The sequence below is a fragment of the Triticum aestivum genome, chromosome 2A (assembly GCF_018294505.1).
Source record: "Triticum aestivum cultivar Chinese Spring chromosome 2A, IWGSC CS RefSeq v2.1, whole genome shotgun sequence".
NCBI classification, from domain to species: domain Eukaryota; kingdom Viridiplantae; phylum Streptophyta; class Magnoliopsida; order Poales; family Poaceae; genus Triticum; species Triticum aestivum.
Window position 1 is genome coordinate 452,560,090 of NC_057797.1, and position 15,998 is coordinate 452,576,087.

The 15,998-nt window shown below is 43.5% G+C and overlaps 1 protein-coding gene across 1 annotated transcript in view; it reads right to left on the reverse strand.

Annotated features, from left to right (window-relative positions):
• The window catches only part of LOC123188969 (probable protein phosphatase 2C 38), an 8,681-nt gene extending 4,393 nt beyond the window's left edge, over nucleotides 1-4,288 (reverse strand). Inside the window, exon 1 of the mRNA XM_044601265.1 lies at nucleotides 3,331-4,288. Within this exon, the coding sequence (XP_044457200.1) occupies nucleotides 3,331-3,798 (468 nt within the window). The 5' untranslated portion in view covers nucleotides 3,799-4,288. The remainder of the gene's footprint in view (nucleotides 1-3,330) is intronic.
• Between the last annotated feature and the right edge of the window lie 11,710 nt (nucleotides 4,289-15,998).

A 15,998-nucleotide genomic window follows, 5' to 3' on the forward strand; every position in this document is an offset into this window, starting at 1 on the left:
ACACACACACACATCAAGCATGGTCGTAGCCTTCGCCAAGGAGACCCCCTCTCACCTCTCCTTTTCGTCACTGCCATTGATACACTCCAACAAGTCCTAGACTTGGCCACTAGGCATGTCTTGCTTCACAAATTTAGAGGCCGTCGAGCTGTTTGCAGAACTTCCATATATGTCGATGATGTGATGGTCTTCATGGCCCCCATTAAACAAGATATTGACAACCTCACACGCATCTTGGGCAGTTTTGCCGAGGTCAACGGTATGGAGGTCAACTTCCAAAAAGGTCCTATGTCCCATTGAGAGAGCAACCCGTAATCTCGAGGACATCCTTCATAGTCTGTCGGCGTCTCACGCCTCATTCCTCATCCGCTACCTGGGCCTCCTCCTCTCCATTTGGCAGCTCAAAAGAGCCGATTTCCAATTCCTAGAAGACAAGGTGGTGGTGACGCTTGTCCCATGGGATTGGCAAAATGTCACTGCTACGGGCATACCACTCTTGTTAAGGCAGTGCTCACCTCGCAAGTCATCTACCATACTACTACCCTCATCATTCCGCAGCAGGTCATAATGAGCGTCAACAAAATTGAAAGGGCTTTCTATTGGGTGGGAACAAACAAGATCACCGGTGCCAAGTGCAAAGTTAATTGGGCCACAATGTGCAGACCAAAAGAGCTAGGGGGCTTTGGCGTGCTTGACCTTGAAAAGTTAGCACGTGCCTTACGTTTGCGCTGGCTTTGGTATGAGTAGAAGGAACCCGGCAAGCTTTGGGTGGGTATGGGGAACTCGTGTGACAATGTGGACGTTGACTTCTTCTATGCTTCTACCATCACAACCATTGGTAAAGGTGTCATTGCCCCCTTTTGGGACTCCCCTTGGCTAAATGGCAAAAAAACTAAAGGACATTGCACCCCTCATTTACATGGCATCCTCAAGGAAAAATTGAAAGGATGGAGAGGCCTTGGCGGATGATGCATGGATTCACAAGATCAAACCTGACCATATCCTTTCCATGGAGCACCTACGGCGATTTGTTACGCTTTGGCGACTCCAAAGCCACACACAACTCCATGAGTGGGCATTACTCTTCGGCTTTAGCATATAAGGCACAATTCATTGGATCTACAGGCTCCACCTCGACGTGCTTCATTCGGGGCATTTGGGCCTTGCCAAAGGTGAAATTTTTTGCTTGGCTTGCAATCCAAGATAAAATTTCGACGGATGATAGGCTTGCAATCTAAGATAGAATTTCGACGGACGATAGGCTTGCTCGGCGGGGTTGGCAAAATTGTGACCTTTGCCCGCTTTACCAACTTGCATGAGGGCAGGGCACATCTATTCTTCAAATGTCGCTTCACCGTTAGGCCTTGGAACTTAGTCAAGGATTGGCCTGGCCTTCATGCTATTGACAAGGCGGCTTGGGCAATGAAGTACTCTTTGGCATTGATGGTGCAAGATGTCGAGAAACAACATTCACAATAGGAAGGCTATGGCATCTCTCACCGTACTTGTTAGTTGGACTATTTGGAATGAGAGAAACGCACGTGTCTTCTGACACAAGTCAAACACCACCACCGATCATTTTTGGCACCATTAAGAGGGGAGCAAAACTTTGGGTTGTGGCGGGCGCAAAAAAATTGAGCAACATCATGTCAGGAGAGTAATGACCCATCACCCATAGTACTATCGGTGTGGTGTAACAAACTCTATTCTCCTTTCTTAATTAATGGATGAGGCAAAGCTTATGCCTCCGTTTTGAAAAGAAAAAAAGATTCAACTATGTTCAAACCTAATTACTAATGAATCGGTATTACAACAGATATTTTGGTTTAAGGACAGGACATGCAAGATGCAATCTGAAGCGCTAGCTTGTTACAAACGTTCTCCTCCTGTTCTTTTTTCAAACGGTCCTTTAGTATTCATATCGTTAAACTTCCTAAAATTTGATCATAGAAGGACTAAAAATTTCTAGATTGGGCAAATGAAAATAGTAATTATTTTCCTTCAAATTGCAGCTCTGATATACAATATAAAACCTTAAATGATGGTGCATTAAGTAAAACATGTAAATTGTAAATGATGGTGTTATAAAATGAACATTTAAGAGACCACGGAAAAATTGATAATAACATTCATAGAGGAGAAAACTGTGAAGACCACACGCTACACAAGGTACTACAACAACAAACCATGGGATTGTATTGTTCAAACTTATTGAACTCTGGAGATAAACAATTTAATAAAATCTCATGGATATAATCAGTGGCAGAGGATGGACCAAAATCGAGGTAGGGCGGACGGATTCTAGAGCGTAAAAGAATATATCATGCAAAACCTTCATGGCCACTTGCCGCTGGCACCACCTCTTCACCGCTCTGCACCCTGCCTACGCTGTTCCGCAGCTGCGTACTTGCTTCCCTGTGACCTGTGGCCTGGAACAGGCTGGCACCCACGCTGGCGCCGCCGTCCGCCTACCTGCTGGTGCCGCCGCATATTGCTAGGCATTCTTGGCTACCCCCTTGTTCGTCCGCCGTCACTGTTGGGGCCATGGCCTGGTCCAGCTGAGCTCCTGGTTCACGGGCTCATGGCCCACCAGGTCTCCCCTTTCCTCCCCCCAACCACAGCGAGTACATGATACAGCGGCGTACGTGTATATTCTTTTGTTCGAAAAATCAAGGTAGGGCGGCCACCCGGCCTTGCCCAAACGAGTCCTCCGCCGATGGATATAATGAAATATGCTCCAGTTAATAAAACACAAAGAAATGACAAGTCTCATGTATTCAACTCTAGGAGTTCATGCGAAGAGAAGATAAGATCGTCCTTAAAAGGAAATATTAAGATAACGATAAGAATCATGTGCCTGCTTACAGGTTTCTCCATTTGGGAGAACAATAATTGAGCCCAATTAAACTACCAGCTAGAACACTCTGCCGGCGATTCAGTCGGCCATATCCAATGGCAATCCATGTGAAACCACTTATACGAGACAAATGAAAATGGTATTCTATTCCAGAAGTTGTTGAATCAAACAGGCATTCTACAGCAAGACCCCACATGTGCGTCTTACGTGAAAGTAAAAAAATCTTTGTCCAGCTCAAGCATACCTAAGAAGACATGTATTAAAATTTTGCCCCAATCAGACAGTTATGTTTCTTCATGCAAGTATCAGGATTGGCTCACGACGAACAAAATCATGAAGACATCCTTTTCATCGTATCCAAATACTTGTGGAGCATATGCAGTAGGAGTCACACATCACCGAAAGGCACCCGTGGAATTAACAGAAGATAAAAATGGAAAAAAAATACAGAATTAAGAACTCAAAGAGTATACCTCCACGACAACCATGGCGTCCTGGTTGACCCCCTTCTTGCCCTGCATCGTGTAAAGTGAGGCGCTAGCGCAGGCGCCGTTGCCGGCGATGCGTCCGGGCGCGTCCCTAATAAGCCCGGGACGCCTTTCCTCGGCGGAGGCGCCGCTTGGCGAGGAACCCCCGTTCCGCTTCCGCCGCAGCGGTCGAGCGGCCCACTTGAACTGCGCAGGCCCCGCGCTTGCGGGGGTCACGCCGAGCCCCCGGAGCAGGCAAACGAGAAAATCGACGCAGCACCCGTCGCCGCCGCCGCCGCCATACAAAGCGGCCTCCGTGGCCGCGGGCTTCGCGGCGGCGACGCGCGCGGCGACGGCGACCGCCAGCATCCGCCGTTGCTGCGCCTGCGGGTGCTGCAGCTGCTGCTGGCCGGCACCGCAGCCGGACCTCCGGCGGCTGAGCACGGGCCGCCTCCCAGCCGCGACCGCCACCATGCCCTCGCTTCGAATGATTCCGCCCCCTTCCCTCGTCTCTTGCTATCTGCTCAGGTCAGGATCTTGGCGCAAGAAGCGAATCTCTTGGCCGGAGTCGGATCTTGCAAGGAGAGCAGGGTGGTTTGGTAGATGGATGGACCTCGGTGTGGCGAAGAGTAGACGCAAGAACTGGTCGCTGCAAGGGCGCGAACGAGGAGGGCGTGGCGGGCACTAAGGAGGGCGCTGGCTGGGGCGTGGAACACGCACGGTGAATACTAGCAAAGATATTAGTTTTACTGGTTCAATCGACGATATTATTCTATCGCGACGGCGAAAGGGGAGCTGGAGAGGACAAGAAGCCCAACAGGAACAGGTGCCACCTCCCCTCCTCTCCCGTGGCCTGCGCGGCGCCTCCGCTGGTGTGGACCGGAGAAGAGAGGCGGAGGCAAGAATCTCCGTGGCGGAAAGGGAGAGGAGGGGGCAAGTGGGCGGGGAGGAAGAGGGGAGGTGGGGCCTCTTCGTCGGCTGGTTGCGTGGTTGTCCTGAGACGGCGACGGACCCAGAGAAACTCGGTCGGCAACTGGAGTGAATGGGCATGGGTGTCCCGCTGAAATTTGTTTACCTTTTCCGTTTGTCTGTGAGCATCCTTTCACAAAAGACCACCTATCTTTTTAAGGGAAACACTAACATCCACATGTGTGGGTGTTTGCATCTCGCCCACACGCGAATCCGCATTCGTTCGTGGGTGTATAAATCTTGACATGTTTGTGGTGCCACATAGAACTAGACTGGTGTGTAGGCATTCAACGATCGTCCACACGTCCGTTTCACCACACGAAGAGGCCGGTGTGTGGGCATTTAGCAGTTTGCCCACACGTCAGTTTTCACTCACGCACAAGGGTTTGTGTGTGGGCATTTGCCATCTCGCCCACATTGTCCGTCTTCTCTCCCACACCCAAGCTACCAGTTGCCATATGTTTTGCAGTGTACATGGCAACTGCCCTAGTATGCTTGTAAACAGATGGCAACTCTTTTTTTTACCCGAACATGTCAGTTACCATGTGTTTTGCAAGGTACACGGCAACTATCCTAGTGTGATTGTAAGCAGATGGCAACTCTCTCTTTTACTCAAACATGATGTTTTATCATGTCTCTTTGTAGCGCTACACGGAAACTGCCTAGTGTTAGTAGGTGACAACTCCTAAGGTTTTCAAATCATGGCAACTGTAGTAAACCTAACCATACATGCCAACTGCTTAGTGTTAGTAGGTGGCAACCTCTAAAGTTTTCAAATCATGCCAACTATAGTAAACCAGACCATACATGACAACATCTGTAGTTGTCCAAAATGGCATCTGGCAACTGCAGTTGAGCAACCATGGCAACTGTAGTTCAGCGACATGGCAACTGCAGCTAAACGGACATTGAAGAGGGTCCGGACCATGGCAACTGCGGGGACGCGTGATGACTGTCACACGGGGCGTGCGGGACCGAGAGGTAGGTGGCTGAGAGAGGTCGTGTAGGCGTTATGTATTTTGCCCACACGTAGGCGTGTGAGAGGGACCGCAAGAAAAAAAAGAGACGTGTGGGCGGTAGTTGTTTTGCCCACACATAGGCATGTGGGCTGGTCCTCTTAGACAGCATACAAAACATATAGGCAGACCCCTTAACGTCCACATGTGTGGCAGTTATCGTCGTCCTCTTTTAATTATTTTGAGAATAAATACTTTGTAGTATTACTAAGAAAACACTACAACCCCTTTTATCTTATAGCGAACACAACAACATTGTCGTTCGGCCTTCAGTTCTACCAAAGTTGGTCACGAAGTGGCTTACAACATGCTGATAGTAATGTACACATGTAATATTTCGGCCTCTCATATTTTATTTGGCCTTCAGTTCTACCAAAGTTTGTCATGAAGTGGCTTTAATAGTAATGTACACGAGTAATATTCTGATCTTTCATATTATCTTTTATTTCATATAGTGAAAAAACATAAGCTCAATCTGATTGTCTCCGAGCTTCAAACCAAATTCACCGCTTTTAGACGGTGGGTCTCGGTTAGAATAGGCAGAGTAGTTCGTTAAAGTGCAACCCCTCCATAATCTCAGATAATTCAACTTCTAAAGAATCATAACAAGACATGGCAAAAGTTAAAGATTGCCTTTTCGGCCTGCTCACGCAAAAATCATACTTGTTCCTATTTCCATGGTATAAAGTAGAGGGGGTATCATCTAGTGCATGTGGCTCATATGCTTGAAAGTTTCCATAAAGTAACACCCCTTACCTTTGTGACATCTTGGTTCCGGTACTGGGTAGTCACCAACAACGAGTTGAGGTAGCTCTGAAGAAAGCGTCGAGAGACATTAATAATTGAAGCGGGCTATGAATGGGCCAATTCATTTCTCACATACCAGATACATTCCAATACTGGGTAGTCACCAACAACGAGTTGAGGTAGCTCTGAAAAAAGCATCGAGAGACATTAATAGTTGAAGTGGGCTATGAATGGACCAATTCATTTCTCACATACTAGATACATTATAGTAGCATGAATAACATAATTCGACGTGTTTCCGAAAGCCACATGCAATATGAAGTACCCACTCTGGTCACGTGTTCTGGAGCTTGGATATACTGAAAAAGGCTTTCGCCCCGTTTATATATAAAGTAGAGCCACTACATCCAACGTAAGTTCACACACCACACACACACACGCAAAGAAAATAGAGAAACATAGTGCGAAAGGGTTCTGCTGAGGGCACAGATCAACAAGCCCTTAAAGGAGAAAATGAGGCAGTACAAGCTGCAGCAGGCTAATCCGGCTCAGGAGGTGGTGGAGGAAGCAGCGGCGCCAAGCGAAGAGCCATCGCGTGAAGATCTGCAATGGTGATGTTGACGACGTCCCGATCCTGGGGGCGGCTAAGCGGCCGCCAAAGCTGCAAATAGCCACACATTTTAAAATTGCGTCAGTGGCACATCGAAGAGGAACACGCTGGATCACAAGTTTATTGCAGACGGTCCAAAGCCCAAGCGAGGACCTCAATACCCAGCCACCTAATGTGGCGGACGCACGGAGGGGACACCTAGATTTCCGCAAAGAGGTCAGGAAATTGGTGTTGCACCACTGACCACCAATTGTCTCGCGGAAGCAACTCGAAAGGAATTGAGCGGGCACGCTGTCGGATGTGGGGTTCCGGCAAACCCTTAAGGTTCAAACACTGGGGTGCGCGCGAAATCTTTCCCTCCCACCGATCTACGCCCTAGCTCGCTAAGATCTCGCGGACGAACTCGATGAACTCGCAACACAGAAAGACACAAGATTTATACTGGTTCGGGTCACCATTGTGGTGTAATACCCTACTTCAAGTTGGCAATGGTTAACCGTTCCCCGCATCCCCGTGGATAATTACTCTATTAGGGGACGGGGATGGGCCAGCTTTAATGCCCACAGGGAAGTTGGTGGGTTAAATACCTTACCCAGCGCACAAGACGGGGATGGGGATGGGATAGCATTACCCGTGCCCATTACCCCTCTTATCCGTGAAGAGCTTACATGTGAGCTCTGAAAATAGTAGACCCCATGTAATTCCCTCATTTACCCACCCAGATTTCTTCCCATCACACCCCTTTGGCCAAAAACCCTACGAAAACCATAACCTAGCGACAACATATTATTTATTGTACTAAAATGCTATTTTTTCTACCGAAATGCTATCGAAGGTTGTTGTTGATTGAGTGCATGGGTTTCCCCATGGGGATAAAAATGACGGGGACGGGGATGGGAATGTTTTGATCCCCGCGGATGGGTATGGGTATGGGGACGGGCATAGGAAGGCTATTGCGGGGACGAGGATGGGAGTCCAATACCCGCATGGGTAATCCCCATTGCCAGCCTGTCCCTACTCCAGTGTGGTGGTGGTGGATTTCTTCTTGGGCCGATGATGAACAATACAAGGGGAAGGACAACCTCCTGAGGTTGAGGTGTTCTTGTGCTTGGCTAACTTGTGTGGTTGAGAGTGATCTCCATCCTTCTCTGGTGGCTGGCTCTACTTATATATGCCCTGGTCCTCTTTCCCAAATCTTGAGCGGGAAGGGAGCCAACAACGGCGGGCTAATTTGAAGGGGGACAACTAGTACAAGCCATCCTGACAAAAGTGGTCTTCGTCTGCGAAAAGCTCTGGTGGTGACTCCGTCTTGGGCTCCACGATGACCTCCCTCTTGCCATCCTTCTGGTCCTGGTCTTGTTGCACCAAAATGGCAATCTTTGCCTGATACCTCGGTACTCCTCGCATGCGCTGGCCTCCTTAGCACCAAAATAACATGGCCAAAGAAAGTTATCCCTACAAAATCATATAGTCTGGCTATGCTCTATCTTCACCACAAAGAATATGTAAATCATGCACAACCCCGATGACAAGCCAAGCAATTGTTTCATACTTTTGGTGTTCTCTAACTTTTTCAATCTTCACGCAATACATGAGCGTGAGCCATGGACATAGCACTTATAGGTGGAATAGAATGATGGTTGTGGAGAAGACAAAAAGGGAGAAGATGGTCTCACATCAACTAGGCGTATCAACGGGCTATGGAGATGCCCATCAATAGATATCAATGTGAGTCAGTAGGGATTGCCATGCAAAAGATGCACTAGAGCTATAAGTATATGAAAGCTCAAAAAGAAACTAAGTGGGTGTGCATCCAACTTGCTTGCTCATGAAGACCCAGGGCATTTTGAGGAAGCCCATCATTGGAATATACAAGCCAAATTCTATAATGAAAATTTCCCACTAGTATATGAAAGTGATAACATAGGAGACTCTCTATCATGAATATCATGGTGCTACTTTGAAGCACAAGTGTGGTAAAAGGATAGTAACATTGCCCCTTCTCTCTTTTTCTCTCATTTTTTTTATTTGGGCCTTTTCTCTTCTTTTTTTATGGCCTCTTTTTCTTTCTATTTTTTTTATTTTTCGTCCGGAGTCTCATCCCGACTTGTGGGGGAATCATAGTCTCCATCATCCTTTCCTCACTGGGACAATGCTCTAATAATGATGATCATCACACTTTTATTTTTCTTACAACTCAACAATTACAACTCGATACTTAGAACAAAATATGACTCTATATGAATGCCTCTGGCGGTGTACCGGGATATGCAATGACTCATGAGTGACATGTATGAAATAATTATGAATGGTGGCTTTGCCACAAATACGATGTCGACTACATGATCATGCTAAGCAATATGACAATGATGGAGTGTGTCATAATAAACGGAACGATCGAAAGTTGCATGGCAATATATCTCAGAATGGCTATGAAAATGCCATAATAGGTAGGTATGGTGGCTGTTTTGAGGAAGGTATATGGTGGGTGTATGATACCGGCGAAAGGTGCACGATATTAGAGAGGCTAGCAATGATGGAAGGGTGAGAGTGCGTATAATCCATGGACTCAACATTAGTCATAAAGAACTCATATACTTATTGCAAAAATCTACAAGTTATCAAAGCAAAGTATTACGTGCATGCTCCTAGGGGGTAGATTGGTAGAAAAAGACCATCGCTCGTCCCCGACCGCCACCCATAAGGAAGACAATCAAAAAATAAATCATGCTCCGACTTCATCACATAACGGTTCACCATACGTGCATGCTATGAGAATCACAAACTTTAACACAAGTATTCTTCAAATTCACAACTACTCAACTAGCAAAACTTTAATATCGCCATCTTCATATCTCAAAACAATTATCAAGTATCAAACTTCTCATAGTATTCAACACACTCATAAGATTTTTATTATTATTAATCTTGTATACCAAGTATATTAGGATTTTAAGCAAATTACCATGCTATTTAAGACTCTCAAAATAATCTAAGTGAAGCATGAGAGATCAATAGTTTCTATAAAACAAATCCACCACCGTGCTCTAAAAGATATAAGTGAAGTACTAGAGCAAAACTACATAACTCAAAAGATACAAGGGAAGCACATAGAGTATTCTAACAAATTCCAAATCATGTATGACTCTCTCAAAAGGTGTGTACATCAAGGATGATTGTGGTAAACTAAAAAGTAAAGACTCAAATCATACAAGACGCTCCAAGCGAAACACATATCACCTGGCGAATAAAAATATAGCTCCAAGTAAAGTTACCGATAGAAGTAGACGAAAGAGGGGATGCATTCCGGGGCATCCCCAAGCTTTGGCTTTTAGGTGTCCTTAGATTATTTTGGGGGTGCCATGGGCATCCCCAATTTTAGGCTCTTGCCACTTCTTGTTCCATAATCCATCAAATCTTTACCCAAAACTTGAAAACTTCACAACACAAAATTTAAAGTAGAAAATCTCGTGAGCTCCGTTAGCGAAAGAAAACAAAAGACCACTTCAAGGTACTGTAATGAACTCATTATTTATTTATATTGGTGTTATACCTACTGTATTACAACTTCTCTATGGTTTATAAACTATTTTACTAGCCATAGATTCATCGAAATAAGCAAACAACATACAAAAAACAGAATCTGTCAAAAACAGAACATTCTGTAGTAATCTGTAGCTAGCACAAGATCTGGAACCCCAAAAATTCTAAAATAAATTTCTGGACATGATTAATTTATCTATTAATCATCTTCAAAAAGAATTAACTAAATAGCGCTTTCCAAATAAAAATGTCAGTAGTTCTCGTGAGCGCTAAAGTTTCTGTTTTTTACAGCAAGTGTAACAAGACTTTCCCCAAGTCTTCCCAACGGTTCTATTTGGCACAAACACTAATTAAACACAAAAAACACAACCAAAACAGAGGCTAGATAAATTATTTATTACTAAACAGGAGTAAAAAGCAAGGAATAAAAAAATTGGGTTGCCTCCCAACAAGCGCTATCGTTTAACACCCCTAGCTAGGCATAACAAGCAAGGATAGATCTAGGTATTGCCATCTTTGGTAGGCAATCCATAAGTGGCTCTCATAATAGATTCATAAGGTAATTTAATTTTCTTTCTAGTAAAGTGTTCCATGCCTTTCCTTAATGGAAATTGTAATCTAATATTTCCTTCCTTCATATCAATAATTGCACCAATCGTTCTAAGGAAAGGTCTACCAAGAATAATAGGACATGAAGGATTGTAATCTATGTCAAGAACAATAAAATCTACGGGCACATAATTCTTATTTGCAACAATAAGAACATCACTAATTCTTACCATAGGTTTCTTAACAGTGGAATCGGCAAGGTGCAAGTTTAAAGAGCAATCATCAAAATCACGGAAACCTAACAAATCACACAGAGTCTTTGGAATCGTGGAAACACTAGCACCCAAATCACATAAAGCATAGCATTCATGATCTTTAATTTTAATTCTAATAGTTGTTTCCCACTTATCATAAAGTTTTCTAGGGATAGAAACTTCCAATTCAAGTTTTTCTTCATAAGATTGCATCAAGGCATCAACGATATGTTTAGTAAACGCTTTATTTTGACTGTAAGCATGAGGAGAATTTAGCACGGATTGCAACAAGGAAATACAATTAATCAAAGACCAATTTTCATAGTTAAATTCCTTGAAATCCATAATAGTGGGTTTAGCAACATCTAGGGTTTTAATTTCTTCAATCCCACTTTTATCAATTTTAGCATCAAGATCAAAAAATTCCATATTCTTGGAACGCATTCTAGGTAAAGGTAGATCATATTCAGTCCTGATAGAGGCAAAGGTGTCCCGATGTTTCGATGATATGGTGGCTATCGTTTTCTGTGGGAGTCGACCTTGACGATCCGACTACGAACGTGCGAGACGTCGCGCCTTAGCAATCACTAAACCAACTTCCGAGGGTTATTGACCACGCCGGAGCACGATCAACCTGACCACGAGGGTCTGTTTCCTGCAAGCAAATGAAGAACAAGCAAGAAACTAAGATTGCAATCTGGATATTGCGAATATAAGATGAAAGCTTTATTGATCAAGGTGGGGTTCTGTGACGCCTTGGTCTGGTCGTTGAACACAAATGAAGTACGCGAAGTTGCAGCTATGGCGAACTTTTAATCTAAACAAAACTCAAAGTCTAAACGATGCCCTCAGGGCTGTATATATGGAGGAGAGAGGGGGAATTTCGTGGCCCTTGGTGGAGGGGTCCGAAACCAACCCTAACTCTTGTTTCCCCACACATACGGACTCTAAAAATAGCCTATACTTAAGTACTTCGAAAATACATGGGCCTGGCCCAATAATAAGGTGACGCAGCACCTAAAATAGCCTCTGGACGAAATTTATGAAGTGGCATCTTGTATATTTCGTCCCATGCTTCATGCACTCATTATGGTGGCTTCAAAGTCCTGGAATCATCACTTGTAACTCCGTTCTTGTTCCCCTTGCGCATGCCATCATCTCCATGCTTGAACTTGCTCCAAGGTTCATCTTTCTTGTCCAAGCTAGGCCATTCATTTGTAAGCAAAACAAATGTATCCAATTTAGGCAGAATCATATTCTCATGAACATTAGAATCGTTACCAAGAAACGAAAGTACCTGATAATTCAATTGGCGTGCGCGAGCTCTAGTAATCGGTCTAGTATGTATAGCAGCAGGGGCTGTGGGTGTAACAATGGTATTAATGTCTTCATCATCCTCCCCTTCTTGAAATGAAGTCGTCCTCGACGAAAGTTCATCGTCCTCACCCAAATAAGGCTTCAAATCTGCAATGTTAAAAGTGGGACTAACCCCAAATTCTGCAGGCAGCTCAAGTTTATATGCATTATCATTTATTTTCTCTAACACCTTAAAGGACCATCAGCACGTGGCATTAGCTTTGATTTGCGCAAATTAGGAAATCTATCCTTACGCAAATGTAACCAAACAAGATCTCCAGGTGCAAACACAATATTTTTTCTACCCTTATCTCCAGCAAGTTTATATTTAGCATTCATACACTCAATGTTTTCCTTAGTTAACTCATGCATTTTTAAAATCAATTCAACACGTTCTTTAGCATCAAAATTAACCTTCTCCGAAGATGGAAGAGGCAACAAATCAATAGGTGCACGAGGTAGGAAACCATACACAATTTTAAAAGGGCACATCTTAGTAGTAGAATGCAATGAACGATTATAAGCAAATTCAATATGAGGCAAGCATTCTTCTCACATTTTCTTGTTATTCTTCAGAACAGCCCTAAGCATAGTAGACAATGTTCTATTGACTACTTCAGTTTGTCCATCAGTTTGGGGGTGACAAGTAGTACTAAAAAGCAGCTTAGTCCCCAACTTAGCCCATAAACATCTCCAAAAGTGGCTAAGAAATTTAGTATCACGATCTGAAACTATAGTATTTGGCACACTATGCAAGCGAATAATTTCACGAAAGAACAAATCAGCAACATTAACAACATCATCGCTTTTATGACATGGTATAAAGTGTGCCATTTTCGAGAACTTATCCACGACAACAAATATGCTATCCCCCCCCTTCTTTGTTCGAGGTAAACCTAAAACAAAGTCCATAGATATATCCTCCCAAGGAACACTAGGTATAGGCAAAGGCATATATAAACCATGAGGATTGAGTCGTGACTTAGCTTTTTGACATGTAGTGCAGCGAGCAACAAAACGCTCAACATCCCGTCTCATCTTTGGCCAAAAGAAATGTGTAGCACGTATATCCTTTGTCTTCTTGACACCAAAGTGTCCCATTAATCCTCCTCCATGCGCCTCCTGCAACAACAAAAGATGAACGTAGCTACCTGGAATGCATAGCTTGTTAGCACGAAACACAAATCCATCGTTAAGAACGAACTTGTTCCAAGTTCTCCCTTCCTTACAATTCTGCAATACATCTTTAAATTCAGCATCATGAACATATTGATCTTTGATGGTCTCCAAACCAAATATTTTAAAGTCAAGTTGTGAAAGCATAGTATAACGACGAGACAATGTATCAGCAATAACATTTTCTTTACCCTTCTTGTGTTTAATGACATAAGGGAAAGTCTCAATGAATTCAACCCATTTAGCATGTCTATGGTTCAGTTTTGCTTGACTTTTAATGTGTTTCAAAGATTCATGATCAGAATGTATAACAAATTCCTTGGGCCATAAATAATGTTGCCATGTTTCTAAGGTTCGAACAAGAGCATACAATTCTTTATCATAAGTAGAATAGTTCAGACTAGGCCCACTCAATTTTTCAGAAAAGTATGCAACAGGTTTGCCATCTTGTAATAACACACCTCCTAATCCAATTCCACTAGCATCACATTCAAGCTCAAAAGTCTTATTGAAATTAGGAAGTTGGAGTAGAGGAGCATGTGTGAACTTATCTTTCAATATCGTGAAGGCTTCTTCCTGTGCGGTACCCCAAACAAAAGGCACATCCTTCTTTGTAAGCTCGTTGAGAGGTGCAGCAATGGTGCTGAAATCTCTCACAAAACGCCTATAGAAACCAGCGAGGCTAAGGAAGCTCCTCACTTGTGTGACCGTTTTGGGCTGCGGCCAACTCTCAATAGCTTCAATCTTGGCTTTATCAACTTCAATTCCCTGTGGAGTAACAACATAGCCAAGAAAAGATACTCGGTCGGTGCAAAAGGTGCACTTTCCAAGGTTACCAAACAAATGTGCATCATGTAGAGAAATAAAAACAGCACGTAAATGTTCCAAATGTTCCTCCAAAGATTTGCTATAAATCAATATGTCATCAAAGTAAACTACCACAAATCGTCCAATGAAAGCACGTAAAACTTCGTTCATTAACCTCATGAAAGTACTAGGTGCATTAGTTAATCCAAAAGGCATGACTAACCACTCATATAATCCAAACTTAGTTTTAAATGCTGTTTTCCATTCATCTCCCAATTTCATATGAATTTGATGGTATCCACTATGCAAATCAACTTTGGAGAATATTGTAGAGCCACTCAATTCATCAAGCATATCATCTAGCCTAGGAATAGGATGACGATAACGAATAGTAATATTATTAATGCCTCTACAATCAACGCACATACGCGACGTACTATCCTTTTTCGGCACTAAAATGATAGGAACATCACAAGGACTAAGGGATTCGCGTATATAACCTTTGTCGAGCAGTTCTTGTACTTGACGCATAATCTCCTTCGTCTCCTCTGGATTGGTACGGTATGGTGCACGGTTGGGTAATGATGCACCGGGAATTAAGTCAATTTGATGCTCAATCCCTCGAATAGGTGGTAATCCCGGTGGCACGTCTTGTGGAAAGACGTCAGCGAACTCCTGCAAAATGTTAGTGACAGCAGGAGGCAAAGAGGAAGGCACGTCCTCGAATGAAAATAATGCCTCTTTGCACACAAAAGCATAGCAAACAGATTTGCTAAAATCTAGATCATCAATATCAGATTTGGTGGCAAGTAAACATGCACTTTTCAATTTAATTTCAGAAGCAACACTAGATTGTTTATTATTAGGCTGCATTTGTTGCTCAAATTCTTTTGCCCCAATCTGATTATCACTCTTATTTTTCTCCTGTTTTGCTTTATTAGCTCTATTAATATCATCTTTTAAAATGGAATCAGGAGTCATAGGAAGCAAAGTAATATTTTTATCCATATGAACAAGAGTATACTGATTGTTTCTACCATGGTGTACAATTTTTTTATCAAATTGCCATGGTCGACCAAGTAATAAGGAACATGCTTGCATAGGTACCACATCATAATCAACATAATCAGCATATGTAGAGATACTAAAATGCACACGAACAGTACGTGTTACCTTAACCTTGCCGCTGTTGTTGAACCATTGGATGTAGTAAGGATGTGGATGTGGTCTTATGGTGAGAGATAGCTTCTCCACCATCTCCATACTAGCCAAGTTATTGCAACTCCCTCCATCTATGATCACGCGAACAGAACGTTCCTTCACAACTCCCTTTGTATGGAACAAATTATGCCTCTGATTTTGCTTAGCTTGTGTAACCTGCACACTCAAAACACGTTGAGCAACTAAACATTCATACCTGTCAGCATCTTCAGGAGCCATGTATTGCGTCTCATGATCAGAATCGTCTCCACCGTGTTCGTCACGTGTAATAAGAGCCAAAGTCTCCTCATCATAGTCACTAGCGGACTCATACCCACCATCCTCAGTAACAATCATCACACGCTTAGATGGACATTCTCTCGCATAATGACCTCCACCCTTGCAACATCGACAAATAACATCATGTGTTTGCCCTGTTGATGCCAT